The sequence below is a fragment of the Schistocerca gregaria genome, chromosome X (assembly GCF_023897955.1).
Source record: "Schistocerca gregaria isolate iqSchGreg1 chromosome X, iqSchGreg1.2, whole genome shotgun sequence".
Classification (NCBI taxonomy): Eukaryota; Metazoa; Arthropoda; class Insecta; order Orthoptera; family Acrididae; genus Schistocerca; species Schistocerca gregaria.
This window is the reverse complement of record NC_064931.1, coordinates 210905645-210931952: the sequence shown is the minus strand read 5'-3', so window position 1 is coordinate 210931952 and position 26308 is coordinate 210905645. Positions and strand designations below refer to the sequence as shown.

Sequence of the window (26308 nt, the reverse complement as noted above, 5' to 3'; positions counted from 1 at the left end):
CCGTAAAGCTGAAAGTAGATGCTCAGCAATATTAGATCCAGTGCCATCCCCTTTTAAATTAGGCACATAGAGTAGGCAATTTTGAATTTCACGGAGTTCAGGGCTGAAGAATGATACGATAATAGGATATAACCTAAGTCCGTTATATTACTACCATCGGTAGCAATAGCGAATGGATTCGACTGCAAGTGCGTAATAATTTTCGCATTTTCTTCCATGCACATTTCCGTAAGGATAGTGGTTGTTTTTGTTCTGGCGCACCCATATTGTTCCACAATTTCGGAACTGGGAAACCTTTTGCAAAACACAGGCCCAGCGTGGTCAGCACAGTTTAATGAATTTATGCTCTACAATAAATGAGGTAAATAAAGCCTCAGCATTCGTCACAGAATCTACGTTCTGGGGTTTACACGAGAAGATAACTTTCTGGTTCAGCTCTACACAATGGACACTCTCCTTGTGTTTTTTAGTTTGCACATGTTTAAGAAAGTCACATTTCCCGCCATGAGCCACTTCGTTATACACGAACCCGAGCAGGGGGAGGGGGGGGGGGGGTGTACAAGGGAGTCAAGAATGAAATTGTCGAGCGGAGGGGCGGCGAGGGGAACATCTATCCCTCTAACTTCCCCCTAGGCAGCTTTATTCCACCTATTTAGGGGGAAGTCCCCCAACTTGGCAACACTGCCTTGTAGACACAACAACGCTAATCACTTCGCTTGGAACGATTATCGACTACTCCTTGTCCACGATTACTTTACGATTGCGCTGGTGCTACCGGAAGTGGAGGAAATTGGCACTAGTTGAAAGATATTCATTCGTCTCCAAACACTGCCAACGATAAGTTCCTTACTTCCTTATAGATGCGAAGCGCGAGCACCGCCTACTGCCGATCCCGACAGCCACCGCACGAATATTCCAAGTTGACATAGACAAGTAGCAGCCACACCTTGTCATCCACCAATATATCGAAGGTGCAGGATTTTCAAATAGTAAGGAAAGTATTGAAACTGCTCTGAAAATTGGCAGATTGGTCATCGCGATTGGGAGATCAGGAGGAAGAAGGAAAAATCTGGAGTCTCCCACTTAAATCGGCAGAGTTGGCAGTCATGCCTGTTGTTGTTAACGTACATCGTTGAATGACAATTTGTTTCAGGCAAGCAACAAGAAGAGCCTTTCAACAACACGCCATTGAGTGTTCAATGAGCATACAGCTGAAGTTACTGTTATAACCAAATATGTTGTTGCTCTGTGATTATTAATAACTTGGCAAGATTACTACCTTTCGACAGATTGCAGGCTGATATTTCCTGTTGTTATTTACGTGCACCATTGAATCACATTTTGTTTAATGGCAAGCCACAAGAAGAGCCTTTTGACAGAGCGCCGTTGAATGTTCAACCAGCACACAGTTGAAAATACTGTTATTACCAAAAGTTTTACAGCTACTATATACGTATAATGTATGTATATGCTGGGTCGCAGCAGGTCTGGCGACTAAGTATTACTGTTGTTAGTAACACCTGCTATTTGTTGCTTCAACGATTATCTTGTTGTAGTCCTTTATCTATGTCTGTTAATATTTAAAAGGTAAAATAATTCTGCACATTTAATAATCTTACCCGCAGCAGGTTTACCTGGTAGCTTACAGCCATAACCTGTAGTACTCTGGGCTTGTTGCTTGGTTGATTACATTTTCTCTAGTTTTATGTACATACATAATGTGTAACTCTTTTATATACAATCTTCCGACTTAAGGTTTGGGAAGCCAAGAAACGCCTGTATTTATAATCATTGCACAGCCGACATTGGTTTCCGATGTTCTGCACCCAACCATGATCTTGTACCCTGTACCTTGGGCGCGAGTTGCCACTCGCTATCTCTGTCGGAGCCCGTATTGCTCGATCCCCCGAAACTTGGCACAGCCCTCCTACTCCCCTACCTACTTAATGATAAATCCAAACTTGAGTAGGACTGTATTAGTAAACACACAGAAAGATACATAAATACTGTATTCGTGATACCAACAGCACTTATGTCATCTGCAGTGTTTAATATCTGAAATTCTCTGATCAAAATTGTATTCAGTTTTTTATACTTATCACTCCATGAGTGTATTCCTTAAAACGGGCACTTTTGCTCTATTTATTTAACTTCTTTAAACATCTTCCCCATAACAAAACATCATATTACATTTGACGCTTGAACACTCAGTGTTGTTTTAAAATATAAAAACAAGTTTGTTTATAATTTGTTTCAAAAGTTAGACACATGTAATTATTCCTACATCCAAAAGACTTCGATTAACTAATTTTTGTGAAACAATCTCACGTTAAATTACCTGTTTTGTTAATCAAAAACAACACTGAAATGCCATTCCATGTAACATAGAAGATGAAAACTATACAGCTTAAAAACATTATCAACATGATGTTACATTATTATTTTTTGACCTATGAACTCATTTTATCGATACAAAATTACATAACTGAGTACATAAAGTTAAATCAATGGCTCCTTCAATTTAACATAATAGTTTAATTTGTTAAAAACAGGTGCAAATCTACTGAACTAAATAAGCATGCTGAAAACGATAGATTAACACACCAGTTAGAGAACACATGCACTGGGTATTGTCATGTGAAGCACAACATGCTCTTTATGATGGCATACTGCACATACTAAAAAGAAGGCATGCTGGTCAGCTTATAAAGCATTATTCAATAAATAAATATCTGTCATGCATCTGCTACTCTAAATAGATAGTATCTATAGGAGTTCCCAATGATCAGATAAAGCAATAATTTCCTCTTCACGTGATAAAAAGCAACAACAAATTTCCAGAATTCAGGAAGCAGTTCCATTCAATTACAAAGATTTTAGTTAGCATCTGTGGTAGTGACATGCATGCCTGAGAACAAGCTCACCGAATTTCAGTGTGTTGAGCCCGTTCCTGGGCCTTGTGTGCCAGTAGGAGGAGGCTGCATCGTAGCATATGGATGCTGGTGGAGATGGTGGTTGAGAAAGGGACCAAAACCAGGTGTGGCAGGTCCTCCATAGTATGCAGGATCCGGGCCAGGATAGCTCGGCCGTGGGCCATACGTGGTTGGTCCATAAACATTCTGCGTGTAGAACCCACTGGCAGTACTTGCAGTGTCAGATCCTGTAGCACGCTGATGAGTGCCAAGAGCAAATGTGGATGGCTGTGGTGGTTGTGGAGGTGGTGGTGCTGGGAATGTTGGACCCATGTCAGTAGGAAAGCGCTGAGGCTCTGGTCGGTGAAATGCACTGTACGCAGATGCACTGGTGTAATCTGTGGCACCATAGCGAGTGGCAGGATACCCAGTATATGTCGTTCCCGGTCCTCCGTAAGTTGAGGAAGGCCCACTAGGCCTTAATCCTGTAGTTGCATAGCCAAATGGATCAGGAGTAGTTGCTGGACCACTATAACGACAATTTGCTGTCCCCGGATATGCTTCATACGGATTTTGGTGACCGCTGTATGGCTGAAAATTTTGAGTTGCTGCCGATACTACAGAACCTTGTGCAGGAGGCATTGGTGTTGTCGTTGTACCAGCATTAGCATATGATGGTGTCATTTCTGGAGCAGGTGTCGAACGAGCACTGTTGTTGCCGCTTCGTGTGCCGCTAGCAGCACCCGGACTGCGAGCGTCATCTACCGTAGACGATGGTGACTGCTTCATGTCACGTTTTGAATCTCTAATCTCTTGATCTTTACGAATTGTTGATACTGGTGTTTGCTGGGTATGACTTGCACGTCCAGACATGTGCTGCATCTGTCCAGCAGGTGACGGCCTGTCTCGTGAAGTGCTATCCTTCATGCTCTGTTGAGCATTTTGAATAGTTCGATCAAATCTGTTGTCATCACCAAATGAACCCCCAAATTGGTTGACGTTCACTGATGATGCTTGTTGCTGACCTCCATAGTATGACTGACTTCCGAGATACTGCCCATAAGGTGCACTATTATATGTTTGGACATCCTGTGAGGATTTTGAGGCATCTAATGTTTGATATGTAGATTTTGTTTCCGAAGAGCTATAATTCTGTCTAGTTTGTTGTTCTGATGACTGAAAATTTTGCTTGTTAATGTCTTGCTGAAAGTTGGATTTTGATGCCTCCCCATGTGAATAAGACATTTTAGGTGATGCCAACTGCTTGAATACAGGTTTCTTCATCTCATGGCCTTGATAATTTGATTTAGAGTGTTCTGTGCCATGATACATGGATTTTAGTTGACTAGGCACTGAGTAATTTGCTTTAGCAGAATCTGTATTATGGAAATTGGACTTTGATGAGTCAGGTTGGTGTTGCTGATAACTAGACTTGATACTGTCAGTGCTGTCAGGTTTTGTTGAATCAGCTGCACTGTACTCAGGTCTTAAATGTTCACTGTTTTGGTATCTCTGTTTTGAAATACTTAGGGAGCCTGTCTGTCTATCAGTCAGCAAACTGGAAGAGAAATTTGTAGTTGTTCCCATATGTTGTTGGTTGTTTCCATAAGGTCTCATCTGCATTTGAATTTCAGGTTCATAACTGCCTGTGCATTCAGAGATATTTCTCTGGACAGATTTTGACACTCTAATTTTTTTATTAGGTGGGCTGTTATCCCCCAGAATTTGTGTACTACTTGGGAAATTTGTTGCAAACTGCTTACTCTGTGGTTGCTTCCCACATACATATTCTACTCTATCTTTCTTCAGTTCTCTGTCATCACATTCACTTTCTTTGGATTTGCACTCACTCTGGTAAGTTGTAGAATGGGAACTCTGAGATCCAATTTCGTTGAAGTTTTCAATAAGACTATTTTGCATGTGATTTTTATGAGAAGATTCTCCTGAATGGCATGAAGAGCTTCTACTTCTTTCCTGTCCAGAACACATACCAGATTGTTCCTCTAACTGTGGCTGAAAGCCTAGAGATGATCTCATTTGCTCTGTACGGAAACTTTTTGCAAGTGTTTCAGACATGACAGATTGTATACTGCTATCTAAAGTTGTATCTCTTTCCTTGGTCTCAATGGGTCTTTGTGCTGCAGTAAATGTACTTTCATAGTTTTTAAAAGAACTCATTCCCACTTGTGAACTAGCACTGGTGTTTATTGTGCCTGAAAAAACTTCACTTTCTTTTCTCATGCTCTCTGCAAAGGACTTCGTAAGTTCAATAGAGTCACTGAAACATCCACCATCCTGATTTCTTTTATTCACATACTGATCTTCTTTTCTTCTACCTATTTGCAGAGCATCGCAAGCACTTATTGCATTTTGCAATCTATCATCTTTTTTTCCTCTTTCCGTAAATGCTCTATGAAGTTCTGCAGTTTCATTAAAGCACTCTGAGCTTTGGCTGGTTTTCTGAATATCAAGGTCTTCTCTCTGCCTCCCTAATTCCAAAATCTCATTTGAATTCAATGTTGATTCAAACTGATCATCACCTCTTGTTGTTCTAACTGTCATACCTTTCTGAATTCCAAGAGCTTCACTAAATTCCCGGTCTTGTGACTGTCTTTGCATATTATAATCCTCCCTTTGCCTGCTGATTTGAGGGGTAGAGTTGGCTGGAAAGGAAGCACGGAATCTTTCATCATCGTGCTCTAAAGTGCCAGTGTGTGTACCATGCTCTTCTCTCTGTGCTTTTGTACTAACAGCATTACAGTGGCCATCATCTTTTTGCTTCCGTACTGATTGTTCTCCAATCTGATTACTATTGGGTTTATTGTTATCTGGGGCAAATGAAAGGAAGCCAGCACCATTTGTGCTAATATCTTGTGGTGCCGTTTTCCTAACATCATCTGAACTGGAATTGTTTGGTAAGTTTCTTCTGTCACTGTGCTGATCGTGACTTGATCTCCACAAATCTCCCTCTGATATAGAACTATTCCTTTCAGATGCATTTTCATTGGTATTACTAACTCTTCCTTTACCAGTATTGCCAAATGACAAATCACGTTCCCGGCATATGCCATCTTGATTATCAGGACCAGCCATTCCACGTAATTCTAGTGCTGGTGACGGACTGTTGGATGTACTACTACTCCCTTCAGCAGGTTCTTCTCCACTTTCACGAAGCACTGGTGTTACCACAGCAGGAGTGCAGGTGGATCCACTGTTATGTTGGGAACGGTTTCCAGGTCCATCACGGAAGAATGGTTTAGCTGTTGCAGTTGGTGCAGAAGGTGTTGCTTTCTGCTGGAAATATGGCCTCGCTTCACCTGTTGCCACAGGCTGAGTTCTTGGGCGCGCACGTCCTGCCGTTCCACCCCCTCCCCAGGAGCCTTTGCTTCTCCCAGCTGAGGTTCGCACCCCAGAAATGCCAGTAACCCCACCAGTTGGACTGACACCCTTTGGGATGATTGTGATGGCCGAGTTGTTCTTCAAGGGCAGCACGTTGCTCACCTTTTGTGCATTACGGTTTGCTTGAGCAGCCAGGTTGGCCTCTGCAACATCATACTAGTACTTCAAGATCTATAAGCATTCACGCAGATTATTGTTACATATCTCCCATCTTCTTTCTACATGAACTAAAATAATTTCATTAAACTATTTACTTGCACTGAGTTACTGGTAACAGCAAGGAAATGAAAATTTCTGATAATATGTTTTAATTTCACAACTAGAAGGAAAGAACATAACACAATAAAAATTAGGCATTGGTAACCTGATCTGACAGTTGGAATATGTGATAACTCTCACTATTTTACAAATCATGTCATGCATCCCTAAATTAACAATTCTCAGTATATAAATGGTAAAAAACAAATTCTTATGAGATCACAGAGTAATACTGAATGTTTTCTGTATTTTTGGAGATTCATCTTTTATCTACTGTAAACATTTCTTCAAAACCTGTAGTAACGACCATACACTAATCAACAAAATAACAGGGAAAACTAAATAAATCAATGTTAAACTATAACATCATACACACATATAAGAAATTTATTTGCTAAAAACAATTACTATACTATCTTAAGTTGATTTGTACATTTCTCAAAACCAACAGCAGACTCACAATCCGATTTAGAATAACTGTTTGAATAAAGATGGTCAATTTTTGCCCATAATTGTCTCACACCCAATAAACGAGCTAGGTTATCAGATGATGAACAACAGGAATTAAATGTGCAATTGAAACAAAAATGTTGTTACGAGATTATACAGAAATTGGGTATACTTTTCCGCTGTCTGTAAGTCATTTGATAACACTCATTCTATCTTTATACAACATATCATAAAAAGAGTAAGAACATATCATTAATACAAAGATAATGAGAGAAACACAAACTGAGAATGTAGTACGGATGGAGTAATTGACGCGCACGCAACGTGTGCACCCGCACACGCACACAAAACTGCGGCAATAAACTGTGACAGCTACATACACAATGCCAAGGATCACATTTCGACAGGTGGACAAGGGTTGGGAGAGGGTTGTGTAGGGTGTGGTGAGCAGACGGACGGAGAGGTGAGAGATAGGAAGAGGAAGGATACTTAATGGCTCAGGAGAAGGCAGCAGGTTTTCTGGCTTGGGGGGTGGCAGGGGGGAGAGGGGTACCAGCAGGGAGATGAGAAGGGTAGGGATGAGAGGGAGAGGGATGAGAGGGAGAGGGATGAGAGGGAGAGGGATGAGAGGGAGAGGGATGAGAGGGAGAGGGATGAGAGGGAGAGGGAGGCAAGTGCATAGGCTAGCCATGTAATTTACAGGTATGGAACCTATGATGTGCGATACACGATGAACGTAAGGTGGGGGCATGGAAAGGAAGGGGGGTGACAGGACGAAAGAAGGTTGTGTGAGGGTGTGGGTGCATTGGGTTAGTAGAGATTGGGGCCAGGAGTGTTGCAGGAGTGAAAGTGTGTTGCAAGGTTAACTCCCACCTGTGTAGTTCAGGAAAGCTGGTGCTGGAGGGAAGGATCCAGATGGCCAGAGTTGTTAAGCGGCCACTGAACTCAAACATGTTGTGCTAGGTGCATGTTGTGCCACTGGGCTGTCACCTTTGCTCTTGGCCTTAGTTTGGCGGTGGCCATTTAATCCAGGGGACAGCTGGATCGTTATGCTCCCAAGATACAAATCTGTGTGGTGACTGCAGCAGTGTTTGTATATGACATGGCTTCCTTCACAGGCTGCCCTGCCTCTGATAGGACAGGATAGGATAGGATAGGATAGGATAGGATAGGCTGGGTGGGTGGACTGGGTAGATATCACATCTGGGTCTTTTTAAAGAGACATGACTCCAACTGCAAGTGTTGACGCTGGAGGTGACATAGGAATGAACCAGCATTTGGGTAGGCTGGGTGGGTGAGAGAATGCCACTTTAGGAAGGGTGTGAAGGATCTTAGGTAGCATATCTCTCATTTCTGGTCATGACAACAGGTAAAGCCCGGACAAAGGATCTGCTTTTGTTGTTCCAGTCCAGGATGATATTATGATATATTATGTTATGAGGGAGGGGGGTGGGGGTTGCTCCTCTGTAGCTGGTTCTTGGATGTGGTGAGAAGATTAAGGGTGTGTGACATTATGGAATGGCAAATCTATTTGCAAACTAGGTTTAGGGGGTAGTGTCTGCCTGTGAAAGCCCTACTGAGACCTTCAGCATATGGGGGGGAGGGGGGGGGGGGGGGGGGAATTCTCATCACTGACAGCTGTCAAAATGAAGGCACTGTTGGTGAATGTAATAATCAGATTGGTGGAGGTCAGCGTGCAGGAAAGTGGCATATTGAGTCAAAGAGAACCAGATGAAGCAGAAGGAAGAGATGGTGTTGAGGTTGTGGAGGAATGAAGATAAGGAATCTTGGCCGTGAGTACAGATCATAGAGTTATTATCAATGAACGAGAAAGTTTTTGGGAGGCTGTAAAGGTTTCCTTGAGATGATCCATAAAAAGGCTGGCATACAAGAGTAGCACATGGGTTCCCATGACCATGTGCCACAGATTTGTTTATATACCTTCCCCATAAAAGTGTAACAGTAGGGTGTAAGGGTGTAGTTGTAAGGTGCACGAGGAGAGATAGTGCTAAATAGTGACAAGGCCATGGGCATGACGGATGTTGGTGTATAGGGATATGGTATTAGCAGTGAAGGATCCAGATGGTAAAGGAGTGGGGATGACAGAGTGTTAATGAGGAGGCTGGCCTTGCCCATTCACCCTGTGAGTGGTTAGGTGGCAGCTTCATCAGCAGCACCTGAGCAGATACACTGGTGTCTGGGATGGTGGAGTTTACTACTTATCAAGAGCTCCAATGTTAGTGGAATAGTGTCCAGGGCTGGAAAGAAACCCACTGTGCACTCAGTATATCTGCCAGGGGAGGGAGGGGGTGAATAATCTGAGATGTGGAGGTTATGCCTGTGGCTATCAAGGGTGTAGGGTTAAGTCTTGTGCAAGTGGTTGCTCATGTAGGCACCAATCATGTATGTTGCTTGTGTCCTGAAGTCACCTTCAGTTCATATGGGTGGCTGATGGAAGTGGTGAAGATTGCTAGCCTTGCTCAGAGTGTGGAAGAAGAAATCACAATTTGCAGCATCATTCTCAGAGCCTGATTTGGGTCCTTTGGTTTGGAGTTGATGGGAGAGTCTCAACCAGAGGCTCTGTCAATTCTGAGTCTCGGCTGCAGATTTCAAGACCTGCATTATGAGGTGAAGAACCATAGGACTCCCTTTGATAGGTCAGAGGTGCACTACACAAATGAAGCAGCTTCATGGTTAGCAGAATACACGTGGAATGCAAATGGGCTTTTTTTCTTTTCTTTTCTTTTAGCTAGGCAGTAGTCCTCTTACGAATGCTCACCAGTCAATACACAAAGAGCAAAATCGGACCGCTTACAAAGTAAAGACACTTTGATTGTCAAACTTCTAACAGTAAACTGCACAAGTATTCATAACAAAGTACCTGAATTTATTGCCCTCCAAGAAAGTTGTCATGCTCAAATTATTCTCAGAACCAAGAGCTGGCTGAAACCCCAAGTAGAAAGTTCTGAAATATTTAGTGAGGCATGTCACTTTATTGAAAAAGACGCATTAGGTATCATAGAAGGAAATATTGTGTCTATCGAGGTCAAAACTTAGCCTGAATGTGAACTAAAGTTAATTGCACTGTGACTGTTTTACAAAAGTCTACACCCATCAGGGTATAAATACCTAGAGAATTCAATATTTGCTGAAGGCAACTTGAACCTACTGTGTATAGACTGGTATGTCTATGGATTAATTGCACATGGCATGGACAGCTAGGCTTGTGATGTATAGGTTGGTGTATAAGTTCTTATCATTTTTGTTTTGCATGTTGGTCTTCTGGTTGTCACAGATTTCTTATCAACCGTCATTTTTTATTTGTAGTTAACTATTGCCATTTGAGTTTAAATTTTGTTGGAGATAGTGAGTGAAGCTGTGGATGCTAGAATGGTGTGCCATGTGGAGAAATTGGCACCTTTCCGACATATTCTTCTGTTTGAATTCAACAGAGGAATGATAACAGCGGAGGCAGCCAGAAACATTTGCGCCATGCATGGGAATAATGCCATTGGACACAGCATGACAAGAATATTGTGTTCTTTGTTTTATGGGAGATCATTCTGACATTAATGAAGAAATTCAAGAAGACCTTTGGGGTTTGATGAAGATCATTTAAATTCATTAATCTGCAATGATCCATGTCACACCGCCCTAAAACTGGCAAATTTGGTGAACTCTGATCATTCCGCCATCACGTAACATTTGCATGCAATGGGGATGGTGCAAAAATCGGGGGTATGGATGCCACACGCTCTAAGCCAAAATCACAAAAATCAGCAGGTCCCATTGGACACCTCTGCTTGCTCATCATAGATTGGCTCATGAACTACACTGACCATCCCTATACTGTATCATTACTGGTGATGAGAACTTGTGTCTTTATGCTAACATATGGAAAAGAAAGGAATGGTTTGAGCTCAAAGAGACCAGCAACATCCTGTACAGAGACCTGTGTGCGTCCACAAAAGATAATCTTATGTATCTGGTGGAACAGTGACAGTGTGATGTACTACGAATTGCTTCCCTGATGTGTAACCATCATTGCTGACATTTATTGTCAACAACTGAGATGTCTTGCAGATGCAGTTCGAGAACAACAACCAGGAAGAATGAATGAAGTGATGCTGCTCCACAATAATGCCTGCCAGCATTCTGTTAGGAATACAGGAGTCAGGTTGGGAAGTAATTCCTCACCCTTCTTATTCACCTAATGCTGCACCCTCAGAGTTTCACCTTTTCTGTCAAATAACCTTCAAGGTACTATCTTTTTGGATGAAAATGCATTCCAAACGTGGTTCAACAAATTCTTTGCCTCAAAACCAGATGATTTCTATAGTCACAGAACTGAAAAATTACCCCTACATTGGCCAACTGTTGTAAATAGTGAAGAAGAATATATTATTTCCATTATGTGTGTCTGTTGTGCCTATTAAACTTACGGCAAAATGCTACAAACTTATGCACCAACCCAACAGTTTTGAACACATTTTCCAAAAACTGCCTTGAGCAGTTAGTTCAACAGCTTATACGAAATGGAAATATAACCTTGTAGCTACAAATAGGCTGTCTTTATCAACAGCATAAGTATAGAGACAGGGATTAGCAATCACAACATCATGATGACAATGGTACCTAAGGTTAATAAATCTATCAAGAAGGTTAGTAGTGTATTTTTGCTTGAAAAGCTTCACAGGATCCCACTTGGACAATGAATGGACATCACTCACTTCCAATAGGATGGACATAGAGAAATTATCAGAAAAGTTTAAACTGATTATAAATAGACCTCTAATAAGTGCCTGAGTACGTGGAATAAACACATAAAAAATCCACTATGGTTTAATAACATAATGTGGAAAATGCTGTAGAAGTACTGCGTGTTGCACTCTCAGTTAAAAGAGGATCACGCGAATGATGACAGGCGAAAGTTAGTAGAAATTAGGGCATCTGTATAAGGATCAATACACAAAGCATACAACAATTTCAACTGTCTTATATTAGCAAGAGATCTTGCTGAGAAAATTCTGATCCTATATCAAATCTCTTATGTGGATCAATGGCTTCTATCCAATTGCTCACTGACCAGTCTAGTATGGCAACAGAAGACAGCGAACGGAAAGCTGGAGTTTTAAATTCCATGTTTAAGAAATCGTTCACACACACATACCACCACTCGGCCAATGCACAGACTCCTGTATGAAGGATGTAGCAACAATCATACTGTGCATTGATAAGCAACTGAAAGAGTTGGAAAAAAAAGAGTAATCAGGTCCAGTTTCACAGAGACTACTCTGTGGCATTAGCCCCTTACTTAGCTTGCATTTACCAAGAATCTCTCATCCATCATAAAGGGCCAAGCAAATGGAAAAAAGTGCAGGTGACTCTTGTATATGAGAAGGGTGAAAGAACAAACCCACAAAATTATGGACCAATATCCGTAACACTGGTTTGCCACAGAATTCTTGAACATATTCTCAATTAGAATATAATAACTTTCCTTGAGAGGGATAAGATCTGTCTGCACATCATAACAGATTTAAAAAGCATCACTCGCGTGAAACTCATCTTGCCCTTTTCTCACATGATATCTTATGAACCATGGATGGAGAGCAACAGGCAGATTCCATGTTCCTAGATTTCTGGAAAGCATTCGATACAATGCCCCATTGCACATTGTTAACAAAGGTCCAAGCATAAATATTCAATTTCCAGATATGTGTGGCCTGAAAGATTTCTTATGTGACAGAACACAGTGCGTGTTCCTAAATGGCAAGTAATCATCAGAGACAAAGGTATCATCAGAAGTGTCCTAGGGAAGTATGATATGACTGAACATATTCTCTATATACATAAATGATCTCATGAACACTGTGAACACCAGTCTGCTGCTGTTTGATGATGCACAGAATGGCGTCACTGCTGAATCAATGTAGGAGGAGACATGATGACTTGACAAAATTTCTAGTTGATATGATGAATGGCAACTTGCTCTAAATGTAGAAAGATATAAGTTAATACATATGAGAAGGATAAATTCTCTCATAATGTTTGGACATAGTATTGGTAGTGTGTTGCTTGATACAGTCATGTCGATTAAATGTCTAGGCACGAGGTTGCATGTGAGAGCAGTAGCAGGGAAAGCGAACAGACTTCAGTATACTGGGAGAATTTTAGGAAAGTGTAGCTTATCTATAGAGGTGACCGTGTATAGAACAGTAGTGTTTAGAATCCCCACCAGGTTGGATTAAAAGAAGACATCAAAGAAATTCAGAGGAGAACCGCTAAATTATTTACCAGTAGGTTTCATCAACACACAAGTATTATGGAGAAGCTTTGGGAACTCAAATGAGAATCCCTGGAGGGAGACGATGTTCTTTTTGTGAAACACTGTTGAGAAAATTCACAGAACCAGCTTTTGAAGTCTGCTGCAGAATGATTCTACAGCCACCAACATACATTTCACATAAGAACCACAAAAACAAGATAAGAGAAATTAGGGCTCATAAGGAGGTGTAATAAACAGTCATTTTTCCGTCACTCTACTTCCCAGTGGAGCAGGAAAGGAAATGACTAGCAGTGATACAAGGTAACCTCCACCACCCACCATTAGGTGGCATGTGTAGTATGGATGTAGATGTACATGTAGAAATGGTTACTATCTTTGATGTGAGAAGCTACATAATTCATCATACACTTCACTAATAATATCCTTATGCATAAGTACTTTCCCTTTGAGGGGAAGGTATAGAAACAAATCTGGCGCACAGCCATGGACAAATGCATAATACCCTCCTATGCCAATAGCGCCCTCCTATGCCAAACTTTTTATGTGCTATTAAAGGGAATGTTCCTCACCTCCCAAAACCCCAAACCTCATGTCTGGTTCACGTTCAATGATGGTATCTTCATGATAAGGACTCAGGGACTGGACCTTATCCTCATTCCTCCACAACCTCAACACCTCTTTAGCTCATTTCACCTGGTCACACCAACGTTCCACTTCCCTGGACACTGACCTTTAGTTCTCTGATGGCTGCATCCACAGCTCTGTCCATATTAAGCCCACTAACCAACAAGAGTACCCGCATTTTGACAGCTATTATCCCTTCCACACCACAAAAGCTCTCCTATATAGTCTGACCATATATGGCTGGAATATATGCAGTGACAAGAATTCCCTTGCCTAGTATACTGAGATACCATGAAGGCCTTCATAGATAGTCACTACCCCTTAGCCTAGTTTTCAAGTAGATTTCCCATTCCAAAACATAACACATCCTTAATCTTCCCACCACTTCCTAGGACAACTCTCCCCCATAACCCAATATCACCCTGGACTGGAACAACTGAACCAGATCCTTTGCCAGGGCTTTCGATCTATCATCATTGCTGGAAATGATGGACATACTACCTAAGATCCTTCACAGCCCTCCTCAAGTGGCATTCTGTCGCCCACCCAGCCTATCCCCAAACCACGGCCCATCCCTGTCACTCCCAACCCAACCCTCTGCCACCAGGGTCATATCCCTTTAAAAGACCCAAGTGCAATACATGCCCTATCCACCCATGCGGCACTTCGTACTCCAGTTGTGCTGCAGGCATATCCTATCACATCAGAGGCAGGCCAACTTGTGAAAGAAGCCATGTCATATACCAACTCTGTTGCAATCACTGCACAGATTTTTATCTCGGTATGGCAACCAACCTGCTGTCCACCACAGTGAATGCCACCTTAAGAACAAACGTGGCCACCCTGTGGCACAACATGAAGCTGAACATCACATGTTCAAGTTCAATGGCTGCTTCATAACCCTGGCCATCAGGATCCTTCCCTCCAGCAACAGCTTTCCTTAACTACACAGATATGAGTTGTCCTTGCAACACACCTTTGCTTCTGCATCCCTGCTGGCCTCAATCTCTGCTAACCCACTGCACCCACACTCTCACCCAACAGCTTCCCCTTCATTTGTCCTGTCACCCACTCCCTTTCCATGCCCCACCTCACCTTCATCATGTACCACAAATCACAGGCTCAAGTACTTGTACATTACATGTCTAGCCTGTGCACTTGCCACTACTCCTTTAGCATTCCTAGCCAGCAAACCTGCTGCCTCATTCCCAGCCACTCGGTACCTCCCACCATGGCCTCCTCCCCCCTCTCTCCCACCTCTACCCACCCCAACTGACACAACCCCAACCCTACCCCAGTCCATCTGCTGAAATGAAATATTGGCATGTATGCCCAACCAGCATAGTCTAGGGTTAGCAAGTTTTCTCTCTCTTTTGTGTGTACCTGTTGTCAACTCAATGCCTCCATTATTTGGTGAATGGTCTAACTTACGGCTAAATTATTTATTGGAGGTTCTCTCAATAAACAACAATTTACATAAACAGCAGAAAAAAACAGAATCAACATCTGTAGGTGGGGATTTTTAAGATAGAATCCAATCTTGTGACCATTGTCTCACTTCATATTTTTATCTATTATCTGTGTGTTTAGCAGAGCACATTAAGTCATGTAAATGCACATTGGAAATTATCCTTTATGTATAATTTCAAACTGTCACTGATTTACAAGAAGTGTATGTGTCACCTACTCTCAAAGATGAAAATAATAACTGTACACTTGACAGCACAAAAATTGGCTGGCAGAAGCCACAACCACAGTTAAAGACCAATACAACACCAACATGAAATAAATGTGACATGCAATAATTTTCTGTTTACCATGGGAACATGCAGACAAGGAAATATTACATCAAAAATTACTGGAAACTAATCCTGTCAAGATTCCACATCTGTTCAAAGAAGTCACAAAATCTGTTCTGCAAACACAATATGCTGGTATTATCTATAGATGTAGTGTATGATAACTGAATAGATAGAAGTTTGTAAATGAACACTGTAGCTAAATAAACAGCTTTGTCCTCATGCTCAAATCGATGTGTATTTCTTTCTTTTTTGCCATAAGATACACATCATCTAGTTCAACAATTCATTGTCTATGAAGCTTTCCATTTTATTATATGAAACACATGCTGATGATGTGCAGCTAATTTGCCACAGAATACAAGACAGAATTTCTAATATAAATTAATGAGTCACTTCTGGTGGAGAATGAGCTCCCTGGAGTAAAAAAATTGAATCTACTACCTATTTTGACAAAATATGTGAGAATTATTTGCTCTGTTTTATTGCTACTAAACATTAATAGACTGACAGTTTGTCAGGAAAGGTTAAGTCTGCAGATTCGCCATTCGCTCCATAATAGCCAATCACAGTACAAGGGCAAGGTCAAATATCTGCACCCCATCGCTTTCAGTTCGGTCACATTATTCATGCGCCATGCCTCACAATCAACAGGCTATTTTTCCCACATCATTCCTCTTGTGAAGGAAGGGAATTTGACAGTGTCAAAGGCTAGAGCACAGTATGGCATTCATGGACATCCTGTGCAACGATGGATAAAATATTATCAAGATACTGAAGTATCAAGATGAGGTAGGGGAACCAGACACTGGCATGCAATACCACCTGTCCAGGATACTGAATTTGTCAACAAATCATGGCAAATCCTTTTTTAACCTCAGTGTATTTGAAACATACTACTGCATTTCCCAGGTTTGTGGATATGGTTGAGTATCAGCTTTGAGGGTCAAGACTACTGACCAGGTGTGTAGAACTTGTGTTTTCTGAGGACAATGTCAATAATGACTGGCGGAACATGATATTTTCTGATGAATGGGTATTGTCTTCAGCAAATCATGGTCCAGTATGACTATACAGGTGTGCCCATCTCCACCCCCAATACATCCACGAGTCATCTCGCATTTGCACCATTTCGCCATACCAGTTACACATGCATTCACACTACCAAGAGTTCTGAGTGGTGCTTATTTCCGACTAAACAACTGCTAGAGTTGAAATCAAATTGTCATCAAGCATTGGCACACCACTACGTCAGATGTGATGATGCCAGTGACTGATGCGATATCAACACCTGCAGCTGACAACGTCCCAATTCCACACATTCTGTTGAAATATACAGGGGAAAAACCATCGGCCATGCTGAAAGCCAACATCATAGCTGCCACACAAAGAGGTTGCAGTGGTGCACTACTGCAGGGGGTGATGGCAGCCTGCTGGCACTGTTCTTCGCCACTCGAGCAGCTCACAACACAGTGAAGGAGCTTCTGTACAAATTCACTGTCACAGAAGGCACCTCCACAGGAATGAAGGTAGGTGATGTGAGACCATCAAGGTCACCATCCATGGCCTCCCCTGGATCATGAGAGAAAGAAGTAGTCAAGGATTAAACCGACTTGTCTTGTTCAGAGTTGTTGACCTCCATCAGGTCAGCAGCAAGACACGAGCACCTGTCTACCTGGTCGTGAACACGGCCTCACTCCAGAAGAGCAGGAACAGCTATCAAGTCTAGTGGTTTCGGCGTATCGATGTCGCAGTCTCGCAATGTGGATAAAGAAGAGCAATGCTTTTCATGTCAGCAACTCGGTCATGTCACCAAATACTGTGGCAGCGAAGTGGCATATGTGAAGTGCACACAAGCACACGAGATGCATGCTTGTAGCAAGCCACGTGACATCAATTGACCTAAGTCAACTGTTGCAGCATACAAACTGTAAGCTTTTTTGGCTGCAGCTATATCATGGGTTAATACCACGTAAAGAAGAAGATGAGGCGACTGATACACCGCAGAGGGTTCCCCCCCTTGACCCAGTAAGAGTAGGGCAGCCCACTGCCACACTAGTCAGCCACAACAACCGAGATGACAGGGTAGTGAGCTAGTACACCACAGAGAGCAGCAGCACTGACCTCCTCGTAACAGACGTTGGCAACAACGTGCGAGACGTGTGATGCTGCCAACAAACCTATCACCGCCTTCAAAGCAGCCGTGGCAGTGGATAGGAGTGCCATGACAGCTGCCCCAGCAGCAAGACGAACGAAACCTGCCACCAGCTGCAGCAACTGCACTAGACACTCGCAAACAAGCTTTGAGCTGTCACAGAAGAAACATCCCTGTCATTATCCCCTTTATGGAGCCAAAGATAGGAGGTGGATACCACCATGTAGACAATCACCTCTTTGGCCACTGCAGAGATGCAGGAAACTACAGAACTGACTACACAGACAGAGAGGGTCCAGCAACCATGCAGCAGGCCATTCCCAATGCCATCTGTGCCCAAGGACAAGAGGCCAGCAGCCTCGTGGTGGGTGCTGCCAGAGCCGTGTGTTGTGACATCGTTCTCCAGAGCATGATCACAGTGCCACCACCCGCCTGCCTCCCTCTCCCACACAAGGAGTCCATGTCACCAGTGCTGAAGATGAGTGCCACATTCCTTGACGGTGGTACCTATCCCCATTCCTTCAATCCTTACTCATTCAATTCTCCTGACCAACCGAGACTTTCTTTGCTCGTCAACCCTATCCATTCTTTTCTGAAGAGCTAGAGACACTGCTCTACATCTTCCCACTGGAGACAGTGAAGATCACCAATTCCTGTGCTGTTTTCACTCATACTGAGTAAGAACAACTTCATCAACAACACAGATGTGCCATGCAAGACACGGAAGCAACCAACAGTGATGATGAAAGGCTACCCCAGCCGAAACTTCCATATAGTCACTTTGGAAGCCTTCAAAAGAAGAAGAAGAAGAAGAAGAAGAAGAAGAAGATGATGATGATGATGATGATGATGATGAGGGCCAGGCTGGCTACTAAACCCTAGCCTTCCTTTCCCACTACACAACCATCAAAATGTCTGGCAGCAAAATTTCATAGGAAACACTTTATATTCATCACCAGAAGCCAATTCATCTAGAGAAACTATAAGAAAATCACTACAACAGGACCTGCAGTAATAACAACAAACTGCTTAACCTGTGGCACTACCAAGCCAAAAGGTTTGTGAATTTCTGTATGAATATCAGCATCTTGCAGAGGTTGTGTTTCTGTGACAGTTTGGGGCTGTGTGTATTCCCTTGGAGTTTGAATGTTTCACAGGACAGATGGTTGACTTGATGCTACCTAATACACTCATATTATGAATAATATTACTGTCCCATCAGTGCTACAAATAATCCTCAGGGAGTAATCTGTTTCTACGAAGATCAGTCTCCTATACACAAGTTAGTGATGGTGCAGGAGTGGTTTGCACAACAGAATGAGATTTCACTTTTCAATTGGCCTCCTGCTGCACCAAACCTAAACCTTACTGTTAACGGATGGCCAGAAACGAAACAAATCTTGCGAGAAAACTGGCCTGACCCCACGCCAAGAATCCTTAATGACCTATGAAATTTCACCCTAGCTGCCTCCGAGAAGGTGACAGAAAATGAGAGATTTATTACCCACCTCACAGATCCCCATCCTCATAGATTGTAGTCAGTCATTTACGTTGGAAGCATTATGATTAAGTGGTAATGAAGCCACATGCTGTGCCCTTTTGGGGGTCAAAAATATCTTAATAAGAACCGTGAATTGTTTGTTTCATTTATTTCACAGTTTCTACTGATTAAACAGATTAACAGAGTTACACAAAACAATTGCTCTAAGCCAGATACAAGCCAAATATTGTTGTCAGGCAGCTGCCTATCAGACATTTAGATACTCGTTGCCAATATTGACTCCACACCATGAAGTGCCTTTACTATGTCTCCAATGTTATGAATGGCACTGTGAAATTATCAATTGCTTAATTGAAAGGGTTTATGGGGCCAAACAGCGAGGTCATCAGTCCCTGCACAATTGTCCTGCACGTTTTTAGAAGGTGTATCCTTCATTATCTATGTATCAAGAAGGTTTTACTCCTTCTACTACACTTACAAGCGTTCTTTACTTTTCTGGACAGATCAGTGTACACTTGTAATGTGATTGGCTCCTGCATAACATTACTGGTAAATCAAATTTCAGCCACGGACATTTTTTACGCTGTCAAATGTACCTCGAGGTAAAGAAAGATGTTGACAGAAGTTCAATAATTAGGCCGCTTCATCACTTCAATACTAAATTTTTGCTTTCAGTTAGTTCAAATAATAAAATCAAGAAAATGGCAATGATAAGTTTTTGATTTGCCACTGAAATAAGGTAAGTGTCATGAGTTTGTTATTTAGAATGGAAGTACATCTGAGGAAGAAAATGGTAAAACTATACAATTAACTGGAGATGAGGCATTCCACCAACTAGCATTCACATTATGGGGGAACACATTTGTGTGGAAAGGCATGAAATAATTCATTCCCTAAATTGTGCAACAAAAACCACTGCTTTCAGCAAAGGAAACAGTTCAACAAGGAGGAGGAGGAGGAAAAAGATGATGATGATGATGATGATGATAATGAAGAAGAAGAAGAAGAAGAAGAAGAAGAAGCTGAATATCACTGAGATTCAAGCACTGATTTTATTGAGAAACTGATCATCCTCGTGTACCCAAAGTCCGCCAATATTAGCACACATTTTACACACAAGGTGTCAACGGCAGGTCGCTGGTATTTTAGCTGTGCCATCAAGCTGGTTCATACAAACACTCACTCAGAATATAACTTCAAAGGAACAACAACAAATTAGGCAGTAAACTATTATAATGGCAGATAATAATGCTGCATAATAAGGCATGAAACAATCTTCAACACGTAGTTTGTATGTTATCTACAGTAAGACTACCACCTTCATTAAAAGTAATTATAAAAAATACAATATGCAGATATGAAAGTTAGTGAACTTTAAATCTAAATTGGGAATACAAAAGAATGGCATGGGAATAAAATGAAACCCATTGGAACTATGCCCTTAGACTGATGACCACAGATGTTAAGTCCCATAGTGCTCAGAGCAAACTATGCCCTTACAATTGTCTTGAGCTAAGGGGGAAAACCAACTGTCATAAAATGAGTAATCAGAATTCAGTATACTTTCCAATATTATACTAATAAGCAGACTTTCTTACAAAATCACTGAGAACCTGAAAACTTATTCTGGACCTTCTCAAGAACGCACAAACTAATGTTGGTGAACTGCAGACCATCATGTGGTGCTATTCTGCACATGCACTACACTGAAACTACATTCACCTATTGAAGTAAAAATTCAGTTAAATTATAAAAAACTTCAAAAGAAGTAATCAATTTTACCTGTGGCTGGGCACAGAAGCCATAAACTGAGTCAAAGTAAATTTGAAAAGCAAAGTTGTGTTGTGTCCTATAGTATAATGAGACAGGAAAAATGTAATAATTAAAATGTAGATAACAATACACAAAAAAAGCTCATGTACTATGCAAGTACATCATCAGCAATAAATCGTCATAGTCAAACACTTTGTAAGGCCACTAAAATGACACAAGAGTTATAGCCTGCAGTTCTTTGTGTTAAGGTCACACATCAGAAAACTGAAAGGAACTGAATCATACGTACAAAACAAATAACTTATGACACAGTTGTTAAACCTATCCTGAAGCATTGCTTGTCTGTATGGTATTCTTATCGATTTCCAATGATTGAGGTGACTATAAACATTTCAAGGTTAGTGCACAATTCAAAATGGGTGATTGTTGTGTTTCCTTTCTTGTTCCATTCTACAGCACCACAAAGGTTTTTCCTTCTAAATGGTGAGAGCTTGCCTTCACATGGGATTCTAAAAGACATATTAAATCTTCCTGGTAGCATTTCGCTTAAGTATCACAATGATAAAACTGGAGAAATTACAGGCACTCATTTCTCCCATGCGGCACCTGTAAACTGAACAAGAAAGTGACCAAATAATATTAGTACCCCCCTTTTCCTGCGTGATGGCTTGTAGGATATACATCTAAACATAGAAAATTATTAATTCATACACACAGGACTTCACTACACCAGTTTCTGAAATATGACACTTCAGATTTTATTTATTCCAGAAAAAAATTCATGTTGCAGTTGACCCCTGCACTGTAAAAAGACATCAACAAGTGGGTCACATACTTGAAAAATAACTTGTTACATTCATTTTCACAGCTGTACATGCATCTAATGTTTCTGAAGCCATTTCAGAGTTATAACCACATTATTAAAAACTGTGAATCTCAAGTTTACTGCATAAGGGTCATTTGGCACCACACAGTGGCTTTGTAAGTTCTATATAGAGTAACCTTCCATGACAGATATTTAAGATTAATAACACCATTTAATCAGTAGCTTTTAGATTTATTCAAAGCCTACGTCACACGCATTATACAGGGCGAAATAAAAGAAATTCCATAACTAGTGTAACAAATGAGTCAATTGCTATAAATAGATAAACCCTCTATACAGATGAAGTATGGAGTGTTGATGATTTTCCAACACGAATTATGTTCATGGCTGAGTCACAGTTGAATTCAGTGAACACAGGAGGTAAGGTGAAGAGCTTGTATAAATTTAATTATTTATTTTATAAATGCAAAATAAATGTAACAAATAGACTGAATTGAAAAAGAAATCTTACAAGTTACTGAAAGAGTTTAATCAAAAAGAAAACTAAATTACAAAAATGCAATTCCAGGCTGAAAAGTTCTTCTTTCTGTTTGGATGTGTTCCACATCCCAAAAACTTAACTACAGATGAAAACATTGAGAAAGGAAACTATATGGTATTTTGAATTTAACCAATAATTACATGTGTATTAAACAGATGATGCTACAAGCAAACTAGAAGATAGTACACAGTACAATTTACACCAAGAATTGACTATGAGAAAGCTTTGTGCATGATGAGTGACACACTTGTCAAATGCTGATGAAAAGCACATCTGAAATTGAATTTAGTTATGGGTGAGACACAAACCATTAATTTAACTGAGATATGGTACATTAATCAGTCACACAACACAACAAACTATTCCGTTGAATCAGTTGCTAAAACTTGGGCGTATACACAGTCACTGCCATTTCATCTGTTTCTGCAGCGCAACAGAATGTAAATCCTAAGGGCCTGAGTTTGATTCGCGGCTGGGTCGGAGATTTTCTCCGCTCAGGGACTGGGTGTTGTGTTGTCCTCATCACCATTTCATCCTCATCAGCAGCGTGCATGTCACTCAATGTGGCATCGAATGAAATAGGACCTGGAACTGGCGGCCGAACTTCCCCAAATAGGGGCCTGCCGGCCAATGATGCCATATGCTCATTTCCATTTCTTGTGACCTAAATTTTATTCTTTTAAAGAGAATCCTTTGCAGATTGAAAGTCTACCATCATAAAAATGCCTAAATTCAAAACCTTGATTCTCCAATATTTTACATAGAACAGTTGTCATATAAAGACCAAAATGTTTGTACAGGCAGATAATCTTGTTTCTCCATACTGATGACTACTATATATGAGTAACATTAACTGATGTTAATGTTTCATTAGCACCCTCACAATGCTTGATCCGTAACTGGTATGACAGATGATGATGAATTTGGATGCAGGGCACTGAAAATCATGACCATCAGCATCTTGATGAAAAGTCAACATGCCATTCTTTCACGTGTGTGTGTGTGTGTGTGTGTGTGTGTGTGTGTGTGTGTGTGTGTGTGTGTGTGTGTGTGTGTGCATAAGGGGGGAGGAGGGGGATGCAGAGTAATTTACAAAGTTTTAAAGTCTGCCTACCCTCCCCGGAACTTTAGGAATGATGCTGACAGTTCACAGAATTCCAGGACCCGTGAAACACTGGTGTCATTATTGGCAGGGCTGGTGAGAAGGTCTCCAGCCAAACTGAGGGCTGCTCTGATGTCAGTATATAATACACACACAGCCGAAATATGCAACACTGAAAATGGCACAGCGCAAACTTCACAGTGGTGGATTCTCCTGGTGGAGGACGAAACAGTGTGTTAACATGCTGTGTCCTATGTGTAGTCTCGTGCGTAGCATTTCCTTCCATCGGTGAAGTTTGCATGAAGTCCTTCATGCTTGTGTGGTCAATTTGAGTGATCACAGTTTGTTTTCCACGATCTCCAACCATTCAGTTTCCCACTGATGCACAATTTGTCTGTCAGATAATGATAAGGCAGCTTCCAAGGGGACAGCACATCAATGTACAACACCGATCCGACATGCTTCTTTGGCTGTTTTGTCGACTATGTCATTTCGTCATATCCTGCTGTGTCCAGGTACCCAGCAAAAGATCATCTTCTTGGCACAGTGATGGAGCTGCTGTGAGGAGTCATGGATAAGCTGAATCAACTGGTCAACCAGATACACTTTTAGCACACTGAGCGAGTCAAACAGATGATAAATCTTGTACTGTGAAGCCTGTGAATCCACTCCAGTGCCGTCATAATGTTGTGTAACTCTGCATCATAATCTGTAAATTATTCCAGAAGGTGCACTTCGAAAGCCCGATCAGGGAATACAGCTGAACAACCACTGGCATTTTCTTGCTGGGATCCGTCCATATAAACAATGATAAAACTGGAGTACATACTTAAAACTGAAGTAACAGAGTTGTAAGAACTTAATTTGAAGTATAAGTTTTCTTGTACTGTGTCAAGCTTAAAATCACTTTGGGTCTCTGAAGACACCAAGATGGAAATTTGTTCCATCCCCGGCTGTGTATTCTGAAGTCTTATCAGATCCTCGAGCCAGTGTGTAGCATTTATCCAAACGGTTTGGTCACATGGGGCTGATTTTTGAACAGCTACTCAAAGCTGGAGTGAACTGCTGCACTAAATGCCACTGACTGTCACAGCGTTGACATTTTCAGGGCCTTTCAAGTCAAAAGGAGGCACCACCGAAATCAGAGTGGTGTTTCACCAGACAATGCACGCAGACTCTGAACTGGGCTGGACCAGTTGATATTGGGTCTTACCCATACAACTGGTAAGGGCTATGCTCTGATAACTGTTAGGGTCGGCATGATCCCTGCCTGGTTTCCATAATGGAATTATTATGCTTCCTTTGAAGTCGGGGGGGATGATAGAAGTTTGCCTTTGGTTTCAGGGCACAGATGATGGAGCACGGCATTATGAATCTGATCAGGTCCTGGAGCTGTCTCTGGCCGCGGACAGAGTTGATTCCACTTCCCACATGGAGAATGGAAGATTTCCTCATTACAGGAAAAGAGGCAGAACCTTCTTATCTCAACAGTCCAACTGAAAATCTGGAATGCAGAAGTTTGGCAGTATGATGCAGTAACGATAAAAATAAAAAAGTGTTCAGCTAAGACCTGAGCCACTTCTTTCAGCACGTCCACCAAGACTCCATTTCTCAATAAGGCCAAAAGGGGACATGTATACTGCACTTGGCTGAAATCCTCCTTATTGAATCTCAAACTTGTGCAGTGGAAATGGACAGATTAATGGAAACTGCAAAATTTGTTAAGAGTTCCTCTTCTGTTCTTTTATCACTTGCCTAACTTGTGCTCTCTCAGATCTGAAGGCACAGAGGTTTTCTTTGGTTGGATGGTGTTTGAATTTCCACAAAGCTGCACGCCTAGCTCTGATTGTAGAGGAACATTTGTCATTCCACCAAGGGACATGCTGTCACCTGAGGGGGTTGCTGCTGGACTGGGAACTGGAATCTGCAGAAACTCATTGGCTCTCACAGTTTATATGATGACCTTCTCCTGAACACAATCCTGTTGTTCAACAATGGTCTGCTGACAGTGTTGCAACCAATTTGCCCTTTGAACCACCCTCCTTTGTGAGTCAGCAGACGAATCTACACTGAGAAGTGGTTATTAGAATGCAAATCTGTGGTCACTTATTGCTAAAGCAAGTCTGAAATAGCTGGGGAGCAAAATCAAAGGTCAGTGGCTGAAGATGAGTAGAACTCAAAAGGCATATTTCTCTGAATGGATGAGTTGCTCACTAATAATTCTACCCCCAGAGAAATGGTAGCTGAGCCCCATACCACATTGTGTGCACTGAAGTGTCCCCTCCCACCCAAGGTCGAATAAGTGGGTAACTGCCTAAAAGAGTTGTGTTAGTACACCTCCATCCCAACAGATCATAAGGTGGAAGATAAAAAGATTTTAACTGGTGTGAGACCTTCCATTGCAATTGCTTGTATGACCGTGGTGAAAGGGACAGGAGAGAAGTGGCATCTGCCATCAATGAAAACATCATGCTAATCTTAGCCCTGTCTCCAAAAAAATTGTCCTTCCTGTAGTGGTGGTGACCCCTTAATGCATGTGTGTCAGTGACTTTAACATGAGTTTCTTGTAAGCAGAAGCAGAATAGTCTTTCGTGAGCCGGGAGCTGTAATTCTTCCAAATGAGATTGGCATCCTATTAAGTTCCACAGCAACAGAGAAGTCCATGTGGAAGCCATTGAT

At 41.6% G+C, this 26308-nt stretch overlaps 1 protein-coding gene across 3 annotated transcripts in view; it reads right to left on the bottom strand.

Annotated features, from left to right (window-relative positions):
* Positions 1–2930: 2930 nt before the first annotated feature.
* LOC126299611 (uncharacterized) overlaps positions 2931–26308 on the bottom strand; it is a 468671-nt gene continuing 445293 nt past the window's right edge. For all 3 annotated transcript variants that reach the window (XM_049991647.1, XM_049991646.1, XM_049991645.1), the window contains one exon: positions 2931–6454. In XM_049991647.1, the coding sequence (XP_049847604.1) occupies positions 2931–6454 (3524 nt within the window). The remainder of the gene's footprint in view (positions 6455–26308) is intronic.